This window comes from Solea solea, chromosome 14 (assembly GCF_958295425.1).
Source record: "Solea solea chromosome 14, fSolSol10.1, whole genome shotgun sequence".
NCBI lineage: Eukaryota > Metazoa > Chordata > Actinopteri > Pleuronectiformes > Soleidae > Solea > Solea solea.
The window spans coordinates 25,570,649-25,587,884 of NC_081147.1; the positions used below are offsets into that span (position 1 = coordinate 25,570,649).

Sequence of the window (17,236 nt, forward strand, 5' to 3'; positions counted from 1 at the left end):
TAAAGTGAAATGGATGAAATGTCCATATTGAAGCCTTTGATCGTGTCTGTTGTTCATTCTTAATCTTTTTTTTTTAGAATGGTTAACGCAGCAGTTACAATGTCTCGTTTACGTGGATCAGAAACGTGACAGCACCAAACCAGGGAGTCATGACCGGATCAGAGTTTTCACACTGCCATGTTTACATGACAGTTCACGATTATTGAGTCCATGTAAACATAGCAGGTCATGTTTTTACTCTATAACTTCTTCCTCGGTGTCTGAAATAGTTTTTGATTCATTTTGCATCCTGCATATGCTTTTATTTTGAAATGATGTGAAAACATTGAAACTAAATGTTATTATTATTGCTATAGCATGAAGGAACATTGTCATATAAGTTTTTTACTTTTTTACTTAGCTCACGTGACGATTTGGGGCAAAAACGTAAGAAAACCAAATCTAAGTCTGTTTTATGTGAGACGATGATGGATCAGCAGCCTTTAAGCTACAGCAGAGATCATTTCCCCCATTTGATTTATTGTCATTTCAAAAGTTTATTATGGAGTTTAACCACCTTGTCGTATTAAAGTAGACGCTCATTTATTTATTTTTTACGGAGACAAAAGCTAAAGGCTTGTGTGGAGTCTGTCTCCTCAGATAAAATCATACAAGGATCCTGTGAGTCTGTGCGACGTGAAACAAGAAGAAACATTTATCCGTTACCTTGATAGCCTTGTGCAGTTGAGTGGCGTCGTATAAGATGGGCGGGGTCATCAGGGCCACGATCAGACACTCGAACAGGCCGCCGATCTCCGATTTCAGCGCGCTCACCAAGTCCTGCGGCCGAATGAGGATTCATGACAAGAGGAAGAGGAAAAACAAGAGTAATTGAGTTTGTATGGAGTTTGTCTTTGCGTCGTTTATTATCATGAGCGATTATACATTTCATAAAAACCCATTAGTTGTAGATTTCGTCATGAGCGAACATGAAATGCAAAGATTTCTTTCTGTATTTTCATACGACTTGTGAATGAGTTATGTTTTACATGCTGTGACACCTGAGGAAGCAGAATTGTGGAGTGAATTCATGACACCTTTAATTTCATGTATGCAAATCAAACCAGGATCTGAGTTATATAACGTTTCGCAGCATCCTTGTCATTTTCAGAGGAATTCGTCGGCAACCATTAGAAGAGAGAGAGTGAGATGCGTTTCCTTAAAGGTCCAGTGAGTAAGAGTTAATGACATCTAATGGTCTCCTCCTCCTCCTCCTCCTCCTCCTCCTCCTCCTCCTCCTCCTCAGGGAACTAAACTGGCCCTTTTTATAAGGTTGTCGTGTGAATGTGTGTAAAATGCAATTGTCCACATAAACATGACAGATAACAGCGGTCTCTGTAATGCAAGACCATTACCTAAAGGACTGTATGTATAAAAGGCTCTTTATTATTATTATTATTCGTAGGTTCTTAAAAATGTTATTGGCTCACTGGGCTTCTCTGAGAACACATTCAACCACTAACAGTATCTCATGTTTTATATCCTTTTTCTCAGCATAACCTAGGCAAACATTTTATTTTCACCAACTATATAAATATTCTTTAAAGCCTGAATATGTTACCAATAACCCCCCCCCCCCCCCCCCCCCCAGGATGTCCATATAAGGAGTTGTGCAATTTGCCATGGGTGCACTAAGGGTTAACATGCAGTAAATTGTAAATAACTGCCAGATATTGAAAGTTATCGTGAAAAAGGCACACACAGGATCATTTTCTGGTTAAAATAAGCACACGTTAAAGGGTTAATACACACACGAGTCCAACAAGCCGTTTAACCTTAACAGAAAACCATCACAACACACGATCCATCTCTTCATCTGTTAAAAGACAATCAAATCAAATCCCTGTGAGAGTCGTGTCGCCGACATGTGGAAGCAGACAGTCAGTCATAAAAATGAAAAGCACTGTGAACACGGGGGAATATAGACTCTAAAGAGACGCCACCATTACACTGACAGATGTCACTTGACTTGTCTCTTTTTCTTTTTTCACTCTCTCACACCTGCTCTGGTTTCACATCTTAATGCAAATGAGTAGTTTTAGAACGCGTCTCATTATATTTTACGGCCGGCAACAAGAGCTCATTGAAATGGGCAATAAAAGCAAATGGGGCTCGTACCGTGCCTCGTTTTTTTTGATAAAAACCACAGTGATATTCACGGATATCCCATTGAATACTTGTAGATTTTCTGATTTCTCATTTGATATCCCGAACTGCGTCGTCTGTTCATACTGCAGGCGGCTATTTCCTTTGCCAGAGGGTTTTTTTTCTTCTTCCCCTTGCAAAACCTCACAGAGAGCAAATTAACTTGGTGCTTTCAATCCACAGGTGGTCATGAAATCACCTCGGCAACGTGATGGAACATTCAGGCCTGACGACTGGAAAAATGCCTCCAAGTTAAGAGCTAACTGCTAATGCTGCTCTCTGGGGGACGGCTCTTCCTGCCTCTGCAGACAAATGACACCTGTGAGTAATGTATTCATATAATACGACATTATTAGATTTTAAATATTGATGCAAGCATGATTTGGCATCGCTGTGCCGCTCACTGAGGGCGGGGGGTAGTTTCAGAAGCTAAACTGGACTGAAGTAAAATATGAGCACAGCAGCTGAGTTTACTGTGACTGTCCTGATTCACAGGATTCAACCCTCAGTGCTCACACGGCACAAATCTGTGCCACAGGTGCACCCTTGGTATAAATTGCCTTTGGAATAATGCACAGCTCCTCAGGAGCATGGACATCCTGGGTGTTTACAGGTCACTTCTTCAGGCTTTACAGAATGTGTTTCTTTTTTATTTTGTCATCTTCTTCTGTTCAAAGTTGTGATTCATGAGCAGCGGTTGTGCAGAAATCACAGAATAGACCGTTTTTATTTTATATCTGTTCATAAAAACGAGCCAAGCAAACTTTGAAATATGATATATGTCCAAATTTCACAAATTCAATCCAATTAAAAAGAAATTTGAGTCCTTTTTGCTTATATAGTTGGTGATAATCAAATAATGTCATCATATTACCTATAGGTTGTGCTGAAAAGAATATCACACTTAATATTGCACATAATTATAGCCTCTGTATTTATGTTTTAACATAGTAATGGAAAAAAAGCTCTGTGCAAATTTAAGTCCCATAAAAGTGGAATAAAAGTATATTTTTTAAATAATTTCTCACTTAAAATTAAATGGATGGGAATCTGTATAATAATCCCATACAATCCAAAAATCCTATATATCGCATGCTTTACTGTGCACAGGCTCTAAAATGTAAATAAAAATAGAAGAAGGAGAATTAGTTTATCCCTACTAAAAATAATTATTACAGCGACTCAAATATTCTTAGTTAATCAGTTATGACAAACCTTAATTTAAAATGACTGTGTACATAATGACGGATGGTGTGTAATTCAGGAAAATGTGGTCTGGTGACGTCATTTGGAGCCAGACTGTGTGCAGTCGTGAGTCAATCTGAGAAAAATAACAAATATAAATGCAACTTATCTGAAAATTTAATCCTTCAACATGCATCATTCTACAAAAAAGTACATACTGACAGTAGAGAAGGCCGGGTTTATGACAGCCAGCCACCAGGGGGCACTTTTGGGCGATATCGTGACATCCATCTTTTCATTCAGTTTCTTTTAAAATTAAAAACAAAATCAAGAGAGAAAGAGAAAGCACTCTGAGAGCAGTTTCCTCATCAATTTTGTGTCATTAAAATCCAAGTTGCCTCTCAAGCTTAAAACACGGTTTAATCTGTGCCAACATCTAATCACTTCTTCCTCAGACCATAACCAACACTCTGCTGCTTCCATACGAACAAACAAATGCAACCAAAAACACAACATCCTTGGCGAAGGCAATAAAGTTGAAGAACAGACCTCTGAGTGAGTGCTCTCATAACTGAGCGTCGTTCAGGTCCATGTTTGGGAGCGAGGGAGACGCAGGCGCCGATATGACCTACTCTAAAGCATCCGTCAGGGAGTGTGAGTCATGGGAGTCATGTGAGTCAGGAGCTTAATGTTTCATTACCTTTCCGTAGGCCTTTTTGTATTCTGCCTTAATTTGCTGCCGTTGGTCGTTGCTTCGCGCCGCCAGCAGCATTAAGATGGCGTCTTCATCCGTACCTGAACCACACATTAAATAAGCATTAACGCATGGAACACATAGGACATTTCATTTAAAAATTGGCACAAACAAAGGCCTATAGTGTGGGCTAAATAACATGTGATAAATAATAACTGACAGCTTACAGATATATATATAAAATCAATATCTCCTGAAAAGACTCCAGCACATGTGAAAAAGACGGATCAAACAGGCTCAAGAGCAGCAGGTGACCTTTACAGTGTGTTGTATTATTTCAATATATAGATTAAAACTATGACACACAGATGATTGGAGTGTTCGTCTCATGCACAAGGACAGGTTTGTATCACTGTAATGCAGAATTAGACCACATTAAAACAACAACAACAACTGGATCAAAGGTCAGAACACAGATACATGTTTGCTAGATCAAAATCATATCAGGACACATTTGTTTTTTGAGCACAATAAAAGAAAAATAGAGATTAAGTGATGATGATGATGATGATGATGATGATGCTGCGTTCCTCCTCAGCTCTGCTCAGGCAGAAAAACAATAATAAAACTTGCATTTGCACCAGGTACCAGTGAGAAAAAGAAAAACAAATCCACTTCTCAGTGATGACAACATCATCATGATCTAAATGTATATTTATTATGCACAATAGAATGAATAAAAGTTGCCATGTTCCATATTAACATGTATTAACATTTTGAATTGCAAGTTCATTTTAACCTTTCAGATTAATGACTCACTCACTCACTCACTCACTCGCTGCTGCTGCGTTTGTGTAAATGATTTGCGGTGGTGACTCAGTGTAAATGCTCATTAATGTGTTTGTTTGTGGAAATAACTCTGACGCATGTTTGGAAGTTTTGGGAAACTTCAGTTCTCCTCTAATTAGACCAAACACAGAGGAAAAAAAACACAATTATCTCCTAAACTCGAGACAACTTCACTTGTTTAAAAAACAAAACAAACAAAAACGGCAGTTTTTTCTGACAGCTGTGTCGTTATTGGGTTTTATGGATGAAGCAAACCATTAAAACTGCTTTGGAAAAAAGGACATTTTTAAACTTTAACGACTCATTTGTCACTTAGGGTAAGCGTGAATAGATTTTCACATTTATCAGTGGAGTTACAGACATTATTAATGACGTTCACGGCTAAAAGCAGAGTTTGTTTTCAGTTCAGCGACTGAAATCCAGAGAAGGAAATTCAATTTTAAATTGTAATGTGTCTCCTTGGTTTTTCAATGATTGTGTTGCTATTGATCTGTTTTTATTCACATATTTGTGAAGGTAAACTATAGATATAGTTAAATGTGTTGGAGAGTGACTATAAATACAAATTTCACTTTCATTCAATTTAAATAATAAAACGTTTAAAGGTTTCTGGGACCTCACAAGCTGCTGCCCTCAACACAAACACAAAACACACAAAGATCTTAGATTTAGAGTCAGACATGCATTTGAAAACTGACCCATTCCTTTCATGGCTTTATGGAGGAGCTCGGCGTCTTGTTTGGCGTTGAATTTGGTGAACGGTCTCACGCTGCCTCTGTACGCCTGTGGAAACACACGTAAATAATCATCATGCAGGTGGTAAAAGTACAAGTATCTCAGAAGTTGAAGTCACTATTTATAATATTACTGAAGTAAAAGTCTTAAAGTTTATGACATTTACTGTACTTAAGTATGAGTAATGATTGAGCCATGGTGGTGGCTGTGGGTTCAATTCCTGTTGGGGTTGGAGCGTGTGTGAATGGGTGAAAACTTTAGCGTAAAGCAGCTCATCAAGATTAGAAAAGCTCTATATAAATACAGACCATAATACCAACTCTTCTTCTTCTGATTTTATTTGGTCGTAACGAGTAACAAAGATAGTTGGAGTAAAAGTACACAACTTAATTAGGGTGGAGGACAGATACGTTCATGTTGTACTATTCTGTGCAGTAACAACATTTTCATGTTGACGTGGGACGACCTTCACCTGCTTCTTGGGTCAACATTAAACTAAAGAACACAATCAACAGCAGTAGATTATGCCCGACAATGATAGAATAAATTATTTCACTTTATCTGTCAATGTCAAGCTGGTTCCCCTTCCTAGAAAGAATAAATGAACTCCAGTGGAGATATGTTACTTTAAATAAATAATAAAAAATAGTTGTCTATCCAAACTGTCTGTCACGCAGATCATTTAAAAAGATGTGAGTCAGATGTCTGACTCACATTGTTCTCCAGGGAAAATTTCATTTGAAGGAAAAACAGAAACATTTGCCTCAGACTCAATAAACTTGTTTCACATTCTCCGCAGGTGTGAGAGGTAAAAGAAGATTGTCTCCCCCTCCACTGCCTCTCGGTCAAGCTTTCTCTTCATCACTTCTTTTGTGAGGGTTCTATCTGTTTCCACGCAGTCAGACTCAGATAGTCTACAGAATTACAGCCTGTTCCTGCAACATGACGATGAGTCTCCATCCCTGCCTACATGTGTCGTGAAAACGGGCTTAAATTTGACACCACATCTCTTTGGAGACACACAATGGTGTTGTTTTTCTGCAGTGAAGCCAATCATCAGATATTTTTAAACTCCCATTCATTACTAGGATGTGAATCATCAACATTTTGTTCGTTTAATCTGCTCTTTTTTGTCAGAGTTCTTTGTCTGCAGAGCTAGTGAATGTCAAAATGTCAAAGTGGTTCTCACCATGGTAATTTTGTGGATCTATGGATGATAGTGCCAGTTGGTGCTGCTTTTCAGGGGATCATCTATGACATGCTGAGGAATGTTACTCTGTCAAACGTACAATTTGTTAAGTTTCATCCTATACTTTTTAGTTTGGTTCTGGTTCTTAAAAAGTAATTGTACAGTAATTGTAAAGCTTTCCAACATGGATTTTTCCTGGTGGTCTAATGATTTGTTCACTCTCAGAGAAGAGAACCTCCTGCAGAACACGGTCAATGTTCATCATTAAATCTTTTCCACCCAGCATCACATTCAGCCACATTAGGGCACATTGTCTCCAAGTTCTCTTTGTGATGAAATTGTAACCCAGCAGGGATACAATAGGCACTCGCGCCTGTAGTTTCCATTCACGTGGTAATACAATATGGTCCAAATTAGAGACGGCCATGCTCAACTGAAAATGAGTTCTTAAATCAACTTATCCTCAACAGACACTTGGAGTTCTTTCAACAAGGCAGAACAGATCATATCAAATGCAGCTTTCTCCCAGTCTCAACCGCACCGCTTAGTACGTGGATGTTTTAATGATGAGACGATCGTTGGAGTCACAGTATCCAGTCGTGACCACGAGTGCAAAAGAGGAACTGGGTGTGATTACAGTTCAATTGCAGTTATGGGGGAAATCCTAGTTAATAGGGTCACATGCATGTGTGTTGTTTTAGACACACATCAGGCAGCACCGCTGTCACTGAGGCTTCAAAGAGGCAGTGACCTTTTCATGAGTCAAAGACGCTTCATTACACAAACGCAGGTTAGTTCTGGTGCTGTGGCTAAAACAACAACTAAAATCCAAATATTTAGCATCATTTGAGTTTCAGAGAAGACTCACCATCCTCGTGCTGCTCAAAGACCAGAGTTGTGGACTGAAAAAGAGCAGAAAATGTATTTCTTAAGTTAGTATGAGGTTGTTTTATATTCAGTTTGTGTAGTTGTTGTTGTTCTCACCACCTGTTGCGTGTGTTGTTCTCCTCAGTCCAGGTGGAGGCTTTGTGTTTTCTATCCCTTAAACTACAACGTCCTCCAGGCACTCCTCGAGGCTGTAGTGTCACAGGGGGAAAACCTGAGAGGACACACTTCCTCGTCCACCTGCAGGGTTATCTTTCACTCAGTCATACAGGAGATCGTGACCTCGTGTATCCAGTTTCCTCAGTGTGGGTTCAATGGCTCTCCACATTTGAGTGTACCTGGATTACACCAAATTTATTTTATATTCAATATAAGGTTTTTACCGCAGTGTATTTTGTAAATTGATTTTAAATGTTAAACCCTTAAAGTTTTAGATTTAATCCTTTAACAAATAATAATTCTGGAATATATACATAATGACAATAAATAACATACATGGTTTAAACTCACACATCCAAACCACACGTGTTCTGTCTTTTTCTCATTGTCAGTGTTTTTTTCGTGTACTTTCTTGACAATAAAGGCTCATTATTTTATTATTTTTCTATTTTCTAAACAAAAACCTTTTCAGGAAAAGCTGTTATCAAATCCAGACAATTAGCATTCACACTTTTACAGATGTACATATAACCGCACTTAGACACATAGCGTATTGGTTGCCTATTAAAGTGTATTGCATGTTGATGGTACGTTTAATGTCCTATAAAGTCTAAACTTATCCATGCAGAAATAAATGTGTTCGTCAATTTTCATTACTGAGCCTAAATGTCATATATAAGCCAATTATTTGACATCATTAACGACATCAGTCTTTGTTTACTTGTCACTTTTCTTAATTAAACTTAATAAATGATTGTTCACATATTAGAGTTCATTTTTCATGACGTAATTTTTTTTTAATTAGGTGTCCCTTTCCCCATTTGCTCTCGATGTCACTCACGTTATGCTCTCCGAGGTCTTCTTTAACACACAGTGTGTGTGTGTGTGTGTGTGTGTGTGTGTGTTATGGCCAACAGAAGGTGCTTGATGTCTCAGTGAAGCTCTGAGGTGCAGCTCACATATCACCAGCTAAGTCCTCGTCCCTGCAAACCTTAATTAAAGTGAGCACTTGTTGCAGAAGGAGAGTGTGAACACCATCTCGGAGGAGATCCAGTTACAGAGGCTCGCTGTTTCATCTCCCACACTGATGTGGAGACAATTTCCTTCGACAAACAAGCGCACCATAGCTGCTAATATCAGATTAAAAGGGAATATTTTCCCACATGCAGTAAGTGAACATTGTTATGATCTGCCAGCATCAGGTCTGAGCATGTCGAATGAATCAGCATAATGCTTTGGATATGGAATTTATATTGAGGTTTTATTCATAATTAACTACTTTTCCTGATTGAGATGCGTTTGTTATTTCCAATTTAACAGCGAGCAAAAAGCTGATAACAATTGCATATTTTGTATCATTGAATGTTGCACCAAATTCAATGTAATTACATCTAATTAATTACACAAAATTCAATTCAAATACAAAAACAATTCTAATTGCAAATTCCTGTAATCCAAGGGTACATTGTTTTTAAATAAAAAAAATAAAAAGATCGTAACCATACTGAGCAGATGACTGATTCATGAGCAGAGCACACAGGGAAAAGCAGGTATGGAGAGTTGTGGACAGCTAAATTTGTCATGTTTTGACTGACAAAAAAATAAACTCATCAATTCCGGGACCTCCCCAGCCACAGCTGCTCCACTCTGTTTGCTGTCTTCCACAGTGTTGATGGATCCATTTCTGCAAAAATAACCTGCATCACGGACCTTATAGAGTATGAATCATCACTCTATCACAATACTTTGTTCAGTCTCCTGCAGTTTGACTGTGAACAGCTCTAATGCAAACATTCAGACATGAATGCATCACATTGTCAGTCAGCATTACCACAAAACACAAGTGAAGGCAGAAAATAGGTCACATTATCGGCCGGTTGGTTGATCCCTTAACTGCCTGATTAGCTTCCAGTGTGGAGCCAAAATGCAAACACATGACGGACGCATTTAAGGCGGGACACAAAAGAGTCTATAAGACCTGACATTTGAGCGAGCTGTAGCAGCTAAACTGACCCCGCCTCCATTAGATTGATTATTACACCTCGTGATAGAGATGCTGGACCAGCATGGACCAGCATGATGATGGTGCTGGACCAGTATGGACCAGCATGGACCAGCATGATGATGATGGTGGACCAGTATGGACCAGCATGGACCAGCATGATGATGGTGGTGGACCAGTATGGACCAGCATGGACCAGCATGATGATGGTGGTGGACCAGTATGGACCAGCATGGACCAGCATGATGATGGTGGTGGACCAGTATGGACCAGCATGGACCAGCATGATGATGGTGGTGGACCAGCATAGACCAGCATTCATTGTGTTTTGGTTCTGGTCAATGCTGGTTTTTCTACCAAAATGGCAGGAAAGAGGCCGGATTATTTTATGTTTTCCCTGTTATTCTTTATCAACATTGCAGTAAATGTGATTTTCCATCTTGATGTATTACATTAGGCTAGGGATTTTTACTGATTCAGATATTTTGTGCTCTATGAAAACAATTAGCTTATACAATTTTATAAAAAATGCTAAGTAACAGCAGCTGCCTCTTTGCAAAGTCAACACAGTTCAACAGAGATTTCATTTAGATTTCAGTTTTCCTCACATTTAAGAGAATTCTCTTACCACATCATGTCTGGGGTTTAGTTATTTTTCCCAATGTGCATTTAAAAAATAAACAAAGAACTTGGCTTCTTGGTGTTTTTGATTATTAAGGAACGATAGTGAGACCACAGAGGATTTATATGTGGGCAAAACAAGAATCCCTCAAAGACTGCTGCTATTTTTAGACAGACCATTGTACATGTCTGAGAGAAAATGTTGCATTTTCACATGGATAAAATATGATCATTTCAAATTATTCATTCATATTTTTCATCAGGGAACCACGCCAAGCAGCTGAGAGGACTGTTAATGGCTGTATACTAAAGGGCTGTCCAAATAGCTTAATTCATTGGACCTAATTTTGAACCCATCTGTTTTTACACAGATAAAACAAAGGAAGTATAATGTGCTGCTCTCTGTGCTTTAGTGATGCTGCTTGTTATTGGAAAAAGGCCAAATGCTTATAGCTGTTTCCCTGTTTCTTTTTCTTTTTTAATTTCCATGCAACACTGAGCTGCACAAGGCTGCAAATTTAAAAGAATCATTTCAGTGTAGCATGTGAAACGGTGGCCGGTACATCTTACATGTTGCTGATAGCATTTTAATTAAAGCAAATGGTTTCATCCCCCGGAGACACTTTTTAATAAAAGGATTTAAACACAGAAGAATCATGGACACACTCGTATAAGGACATTGACTGTCAGGGTCTAATTAACATGCTTGCCTCCGGGGTTTAGGAGTTATTGATTCCTCTCAGACTGTTCAATCAAACACCTGCCAGGCCACCTGTGACTGATGGTTGAAGAGGAAGGAACCTAAAACACAATAGACATTGATTTACCAACTTACATTTATCCAGGTTCTCCACACATGTATGTATATATATATATATATATATATATATATATATATATATCAAACAGTGTTAAGCCTGGGAGAGTGTCATTTCTATTGCTCCCTGACATGGACACACAGGAGTTTTGAAAGTCCTTTTACATTTTTCATCAGCGGCGTATCCTGAATATTCCTCCTGCCAATTCTCCAATGACATGAGAGGAGTGCAAATTGCCCTCCTGAATGCATTGCTTTAATCAGCATGAATCGAGATGCAGATTTAATCTTGGCTTGTGCCCTCGCTCAGGTAATTCGGATGGTTTAGCTCGGCTGCGCACATTCAATTGAAGGGTTGATAACAAATAGCCGTTGCACAAGAATAACAACGCGTTTAATTACTCTGAGGAACATGGAGAGGACTCTCCTGTTCATGCTTGTCTGAGCAACATGTTTAAATATAATTATGTTTAAAGAATAGACAGTGGTCTCTATAAATAACACCATGAGTTTTTATTTTGGGAGAGAAAATAAGGAAAAAACTGCTGTTTTTACCATTTCAAAGTATTTTTCTTACACAATTTACTGCAAAAGGCACATTCAAGCACTCCAACAAGCCTCAGTCCTGGCAGTGTTGAGGCAGAACTGTCCCAGGTTTGAGTCACATCACCTGCTGAAAGCTCTGGTCAAAGCAAGGCTTCCTAAAGGAGCGCACAGGCTGCAGCACGGATTTTGCCACCGAGTTCCTGAGCTGCTTGAGGAGCACCCAGAGGAGAAGCATCAGGAGGAGCAGGAGCCCCAGAAGCATCCCCACATATAAGCCCAGGTTCCAGCCCCAGCCAAGAGCCAGGGGCAGCGAGGTGGAAGCCACCAGAAATTTTCTGGGGGCAGGCATGAGGTTAGGCAGCAACCCACCTCCACCACCTCTAATAAAAACAACTCTTTTCCTTGCACTTGATCTTCTCAGACGTTAGAAACACGCAGTCCTGTGGCTGTTGGTGCCATTGTTGAAGCAGGTATCCAGCTGGTCTGGGCTATGTTATAGAATTCCCGTCTGCTCCCATGGTTTAATCCTCCCGGTAGCCACAAGTGTGTGCTGTCAGTGATACAGCAGACCTGTTGAGTGCGTGTGCATGGTCTTTAAGCTTCCCATTCTCCTGAGATGAAATGGTGGAAATCTGTGCGCAGCTGGGCTCTGCCTCCCCTCTCCTCTCCTGTCAGACTCCTCGCACAAAGCCAGCCTCCCAATTTATCACAGGAGAGAGAGTGAGAGAGAGTGTGGGGAGACTGAGAAATGCCTTTCACACCATTGGCTGCCTTCACTTCAATTTAACAAGGGGGGGGGGGGCCTGATGAAAACATCAATCCTGTTCTGTCATTTACTAATTAAAAATGTAGACAAAGGGGGCAGCCTTTGTTTACCATTACTTCCACATTACAGTATTCTTACAGGCTTTAACACTCAATGTAATGGTTCATCATTAGTTTTTACCTAAACACCATTAAAAACCACCACCTGGAACTCATTTTCTTTGTATTCAGCCTCATTTTATTCTGCATGAATTGCTGCATGATTAACAAATATAAAACCTGTGGTGGTTAGTGCAGTTTTAGAGACTTTCTATCACATACTGATGGTGACATTATGTTAACAGCACACAAATTAAACTTTTGCGATAGGCCTGAACTTCTCATGTATAGCAAAATATGAAGCAAATCGCCCAGTGAAACTGGTCAGTTAAAGTTTAGGATTTTGAAGGGTTTAAGTAATTATATTTACTTTAAGGTTCAGCCAGTTTTGTTCCATGTAATGTACAAAAGGTACTATACATTGAATTTGCATGTAATAGCATAGGACAAAAAGGCTTCACTTGTCATACACTCAATTACCATTTTGTTCTATATAACTTAAGGTTTAAAAACTGGTCCTCTGCTGCCCCCATGAGTCCAATGTGATCATAACATGTAGACATGAAGTCTTACTTTAAATGAATTTTATTTACAAGATCCATATTTTACAGTGCAGAAGAAGCCTTGAAAAGCAGTTTCCAAGACAGATGTAATGAGACAGTTGACTCTGTGAAAGACAAAAATGCACTTTAATCTGCATCTCATGAGGCCAAACACTTTGAAGGTTACACCACTTAACAGTGCGTAAGCGGCGTCGCATCTCCTCGTGGATATAGTGTAACCAGCAACAGCTGCTCATAACACAACCCAGAAAATGTGAAGCGTAAATGACACCTTTGTGGGTTGGAGTAGATTGAGACCATGTAGTGGCAGTGGGGTTTACACAGTGGTGATCCCAGACTTGTACATTGCCTTCAAGTTAAAATGTCAACATTAAAACTGCTTGATTAGCCAACACAACTGTAGCAATCTGGCTTCAACGTTTGGGGATCGAGTATAAAAATACCATTAAAAACTCTAAATGACTAGCGCTACTCCAAGAAGAGCAGGCTGTGTTATTACAAACAGGTAGACATGATTAAAAAAACAAAAATAGAAAAAATAAAGACTGGCAGGAGGTGCAACTCTATATGGACAAGGGGGAGGAGTCAGTTGAGCTGTAATTTAGTTGGAGCTTTGATGGTAGAAACACTGTGGTATCTAGGAAACAGAAAAGCAGGGTTCAGGCAATTTATACAAATCATACAGTCAAAATGATCAACCGTGTCTTCTTTCACTCACTTTGGGCCTTTGTACTTTTCCTGGACAGATTGCTGTGCATGCTGAGAAGCATTGAGGTAAATTTGATGCAGATCCTCAACACATGGCATCAGATCATCCAAGGAGTAGCCACTCATCTCCATCAAGGACTTGGACTGAGAAGAGACAACTGGAGTCAATCTGGAGGCATCTTCTACATGTTTAAATATGTCACAGGAGCCCAGTGTTTATCCACAGGGAGAACTGGTTTAACAAATGTTTGGACTCAGAAAGTCTTTAAACTTTTGATGAATTTGTTTAGAAGATGTTTGAATACATTTTTCAGTGCCATGTGCTGGATTTAAACCAGCTTAAGTTATGGGAATATAAGTTTCCACTTTGTGCGTCACTACCTCCAGGAACTTACCCATGAACCACCAGTCACTGTGTTGTTGGCCAGGACCCAGGCGGCAGCAGCTGTCTGTGATGGTAGGTACTTCAGGAAAAGATCCGAGTCAACCAGACTGAGCTCCCCAAGATACTGAGAGGAAAAAAAAAACAAACAGTCAGAATATAGTTCAACCATCTGGCTATAAAATGCCACTTGTCAACACACCAATGTCAAATAAACTAAACACTCACCATGGCCAAACTTTCCACCTGTTTGCCAACAGACTGGTTGACGAAGTACTGAGTGAGAAACTGGTTAATAGTTGGTGCTGCCAGGTCAAAGGAGAGCACTTTAAGCACCAGATGCTCCATTCTTAACACTTGCTTCTTGGTGTAGGTGTCATCTGTGATGTAAACGAACTCTGCCACCTCTGGAGGGTAGATTTCCTCAAATTTCCTGCATTTAGAAAACAAAAATGAAGAACCTCATACTGATCAAGCACAACTTAGACTGCATCAGTTTATGAGACGTACGAAGCCAGCAGCATAGCAGCAGTCCCGACGAGCTGAAGCTTCCCCCTCAGGACAGACATTGAAGAGAGGAAGCGGTCGATGTAGTTTACAGCAAGATAAAGTGTCTCATTCTGTAGCTTGTACTCTTCTCCAACCTCGACCAGCCAGTCCACCAGGATGGCCCTCATGCTGTTTGTGATGTCTGGCTGTTTTCTCATGTAGCCTGCTTTAGGCCTGGTTTTTACCTATTGATTTTTGTGAAGAAACACACGCAGGAAAGTTTAATGAAGTTCCAGAAAGGGAGACAGCAATGAAGTTTCTAGTGAGACAAATTACAGGCACTCTGACACCAAATTTCTCACCTCCATTTCCCTCAGGTACGTGTGGATTTCAGCAGCATATTCTGTGACCGCATTTACATTGACGGGTTTCTCCTCCCCCTCAATTACCGACATGTCCATGGGTGAGTCTAACAAAGAGATTTACAGTTAATGCAGTGAAATCCAATGTATGAAATCCATACATCAATTTAGACAACTGTTATCTGACGTAAAGCTGAAAATCCATAAACACACCAAAGCTGACATCCATTGCCGAAGGAATATCAATGGTGGAGAGGGGTTGCCTGAGCCGTGCCACGGCATCGATGGGCAGTGGCGATTCCTCAGTCTCTGCCTTAACAGCCTCAACCACCTGCTGGGGCTTCTTGATGCAGGGACCATCAGGCTCATCCACATGGATCTGGAAAGACTGCTTGGTAGAGGGCTTCTCATGGCAGCTTTTGCTGGAATCTTCATTTTTACAAGACAAGGACTGTGACGACTCCTGAAAACAGAGCAGTGTCTCATTGGAGCTTAGTTCTGTGAGGAATCTCTTTGCAGCATGGACACAAGACAAGGGCAAAGTCAGTCAAGTTTAAGCTGTGATAATAACAAAGATACACAGAAAACATATGAATAACTTAATTAAAGATACTGAAAATGCATTTTACACAAAAGTAAATGCATTTGAGCAAAACTCTGCTCTTTGTGGGACTTTGTTAGACATGCGTTCTTCATGACAAGTCACAGTAGGACAAACTCGTATATAAATAGAAAACGGAAACATTGTGCAGCCCTCAATTATATAGCTCCCCATTTGTTAGTAACTGGTGAGAAAACGCAGAACACTGATGCGGGTGAAATGAAACTGATCGCCGCTTATGTGACAGTAAAATGGCGGACAACTGCGTCACAAAGTAGTAAACTATTTAAAACACCTGCAGCTAAAGAACACATATTTACACAGTCAGGTGATAATGCAAGTAAAGTGACTTGGTCAGTGTAATATCACATGACATGGTGAGTGATACGTGTTGCCTCCAAAACCCACAATAGGACCATGTTGTGACAATAGCCATCATTAGCAGACACTAGCAGCTGCAGCTAAGCGAGCTATTTAGCATCACTATTACCACCAACCTGCTTTGTGCCGCGCTGGTTCTGAGTTTTCCCCCGCTGGTTGTTGATCTGCAAGGGGGCAAGCACGGCTCTGTTGGATGCTTGTTTGGGTGGAAGGTTTTCCTGATCTTCGCTTACAGCGGCAGCCCGGGTCTTGAGCGAGCCCCTCAGTCTTGACAGCATATTCTCCTGGTTGTGTTGCTCGCTAACCGCGTTCGCTTGTCCTCCGTTAACTCCTGACATATCCACACCGTCCTCGCACTACCTTTGCTGCGGCTGCCGTGTGCTGTTTTTCTCGCTAATGTAAAGTCAAAGTGACTCTGGAGTGGACAGTTAGAGGTTAAACCGAGGCTAGCATGAGCTGCTACCTTGCAGGCGAAAGTTACAGAAACGTTTACAGTCAAAAAACGACAACAACGGCACGCGGAGCAGCCGGAACACAAACTGAAACACGCACAAACGGCGGTTCGACACGTACAATTTGCGGAAAATGTGAACTTAAGTCGCCATACTCGTACACGTTTCCAAAAGATGCTAAAAAGGCGCAGCTGTTAGCCTCGGTCCATTTACAAAGATACACTGCGCTCTCTCCCAATTCAAGTAGCCCGCGAGGATTGAAACGGACCAATCACAGGCGACACAGGAGGTGACGTAGGCTGTAGACGGAAGCTGGCGGAGTACACAATTCGCTTGATTGCAAATTCAAATCCGGTTTGAGAAAATCGCATAATGTTCAGTGGGGCGACAACAAAACGAAGCACGTCTGTTTCCCACTGTTACTACGTTGCTTTTCACAAGATATTTGTGAATTTATTCCCAAAATATGTTTTTGTTATAAACATATTTTGTCTCCTGCAAAAACAAAATGATACCAATATGATTCATTTGAACGTGTTACCAACTAAAACACAAATCCAAACACTGA

At 40.2% G+C, this 17,236-nt stretch overlaps 2 protein-coding genes across 2 annotated transcripts in view; both read right to left on the bottom strand.

The window, feature by feature from the left end:
• Positions 1-8,108, bottom strand: part of anxa5a (annexin A5a) — a 29,217-nt gene extending 21,109 nt beyond the window's left edge. Inside the window, exons 1-5 of the mRNA XM_058650653.1 lie at positions 7,824-8,108; positions 7,705-7,738; positions 5,611-5,695; positions 4,070-4,164; positions 706-819 (exon numbers count right to left, since the gene is read on the bottom strand). Of these exons, the coding sequence (XP_058506636.1) occupies positions 706-819; positions 4,070-4,164; positions 5,611-5,695; positions 7,705-7,707 (297 nt within the window). The 5' untranslated portion in view covers positions 7,708-7,738; positions 7,824-8,108. The remainder of the gene's footprint in view (positions 1-705; positions 820-4,069; positions 4,165-5,610; positions 5,696-7,704; positions 7,739-7,823) is intronic.
• Positions 8,109-13,299: 5,191 nt separating this feature from the next.
• Positions 13,300-16,902, bottom strand: ccna2 (cyclin A2). Its single transcript, XM_058650524.1, has 8 exons — positions 16,333-16,902; positions 15,448-15,697; positions 15,235-15,341; positions 14,894-15,117; positions 14,612-14,816; positions 14,397-14,510; positions 14,012-14,145; positions 13,300-13,930 (listed from the first exon to the last, which is right to left on the bottom strand). The coding sequence occupies exons 1-8, from the start codon at positions 16,552-16,554 to the stop codon at positions 13,879-13,881; spliced, it is 1,308 nt and encodes a 435-aa protein (XP_058506507.1). The 5' UTR covers positions 16,555-16,902; the 3' UTR covers positions 13,300-13,878.
• Between the last annotated feature and the right edge of the window lie 334 nt (positions 16,903-17,236).

Bases quoted from the DNA above. Each gene is read 5' to 3' on its own strand.
- ccna2 (XM_058650524.1), bottom strand. From the start codon at position 16,554: ATGTCAGGAGTTAACGGAGGACAAGCGAACGCGGTTAGCGAGCAACAC. The intron at 15,698-16,332 runs GTTGGTGGTAAT...CTCTGTTTTCAG, and splicing joins ACCAGCGCGGCACAAAGCAG to GAGTCGTCACAGTCCTTGTC. The intron at 15,118-15,234 runs GTGAGAAATTTG...AAAAATCAATAG, and splicing joins CGTACCTGAGGGAAATGGAG to GTAAAAACCAGGCCTAAAGC.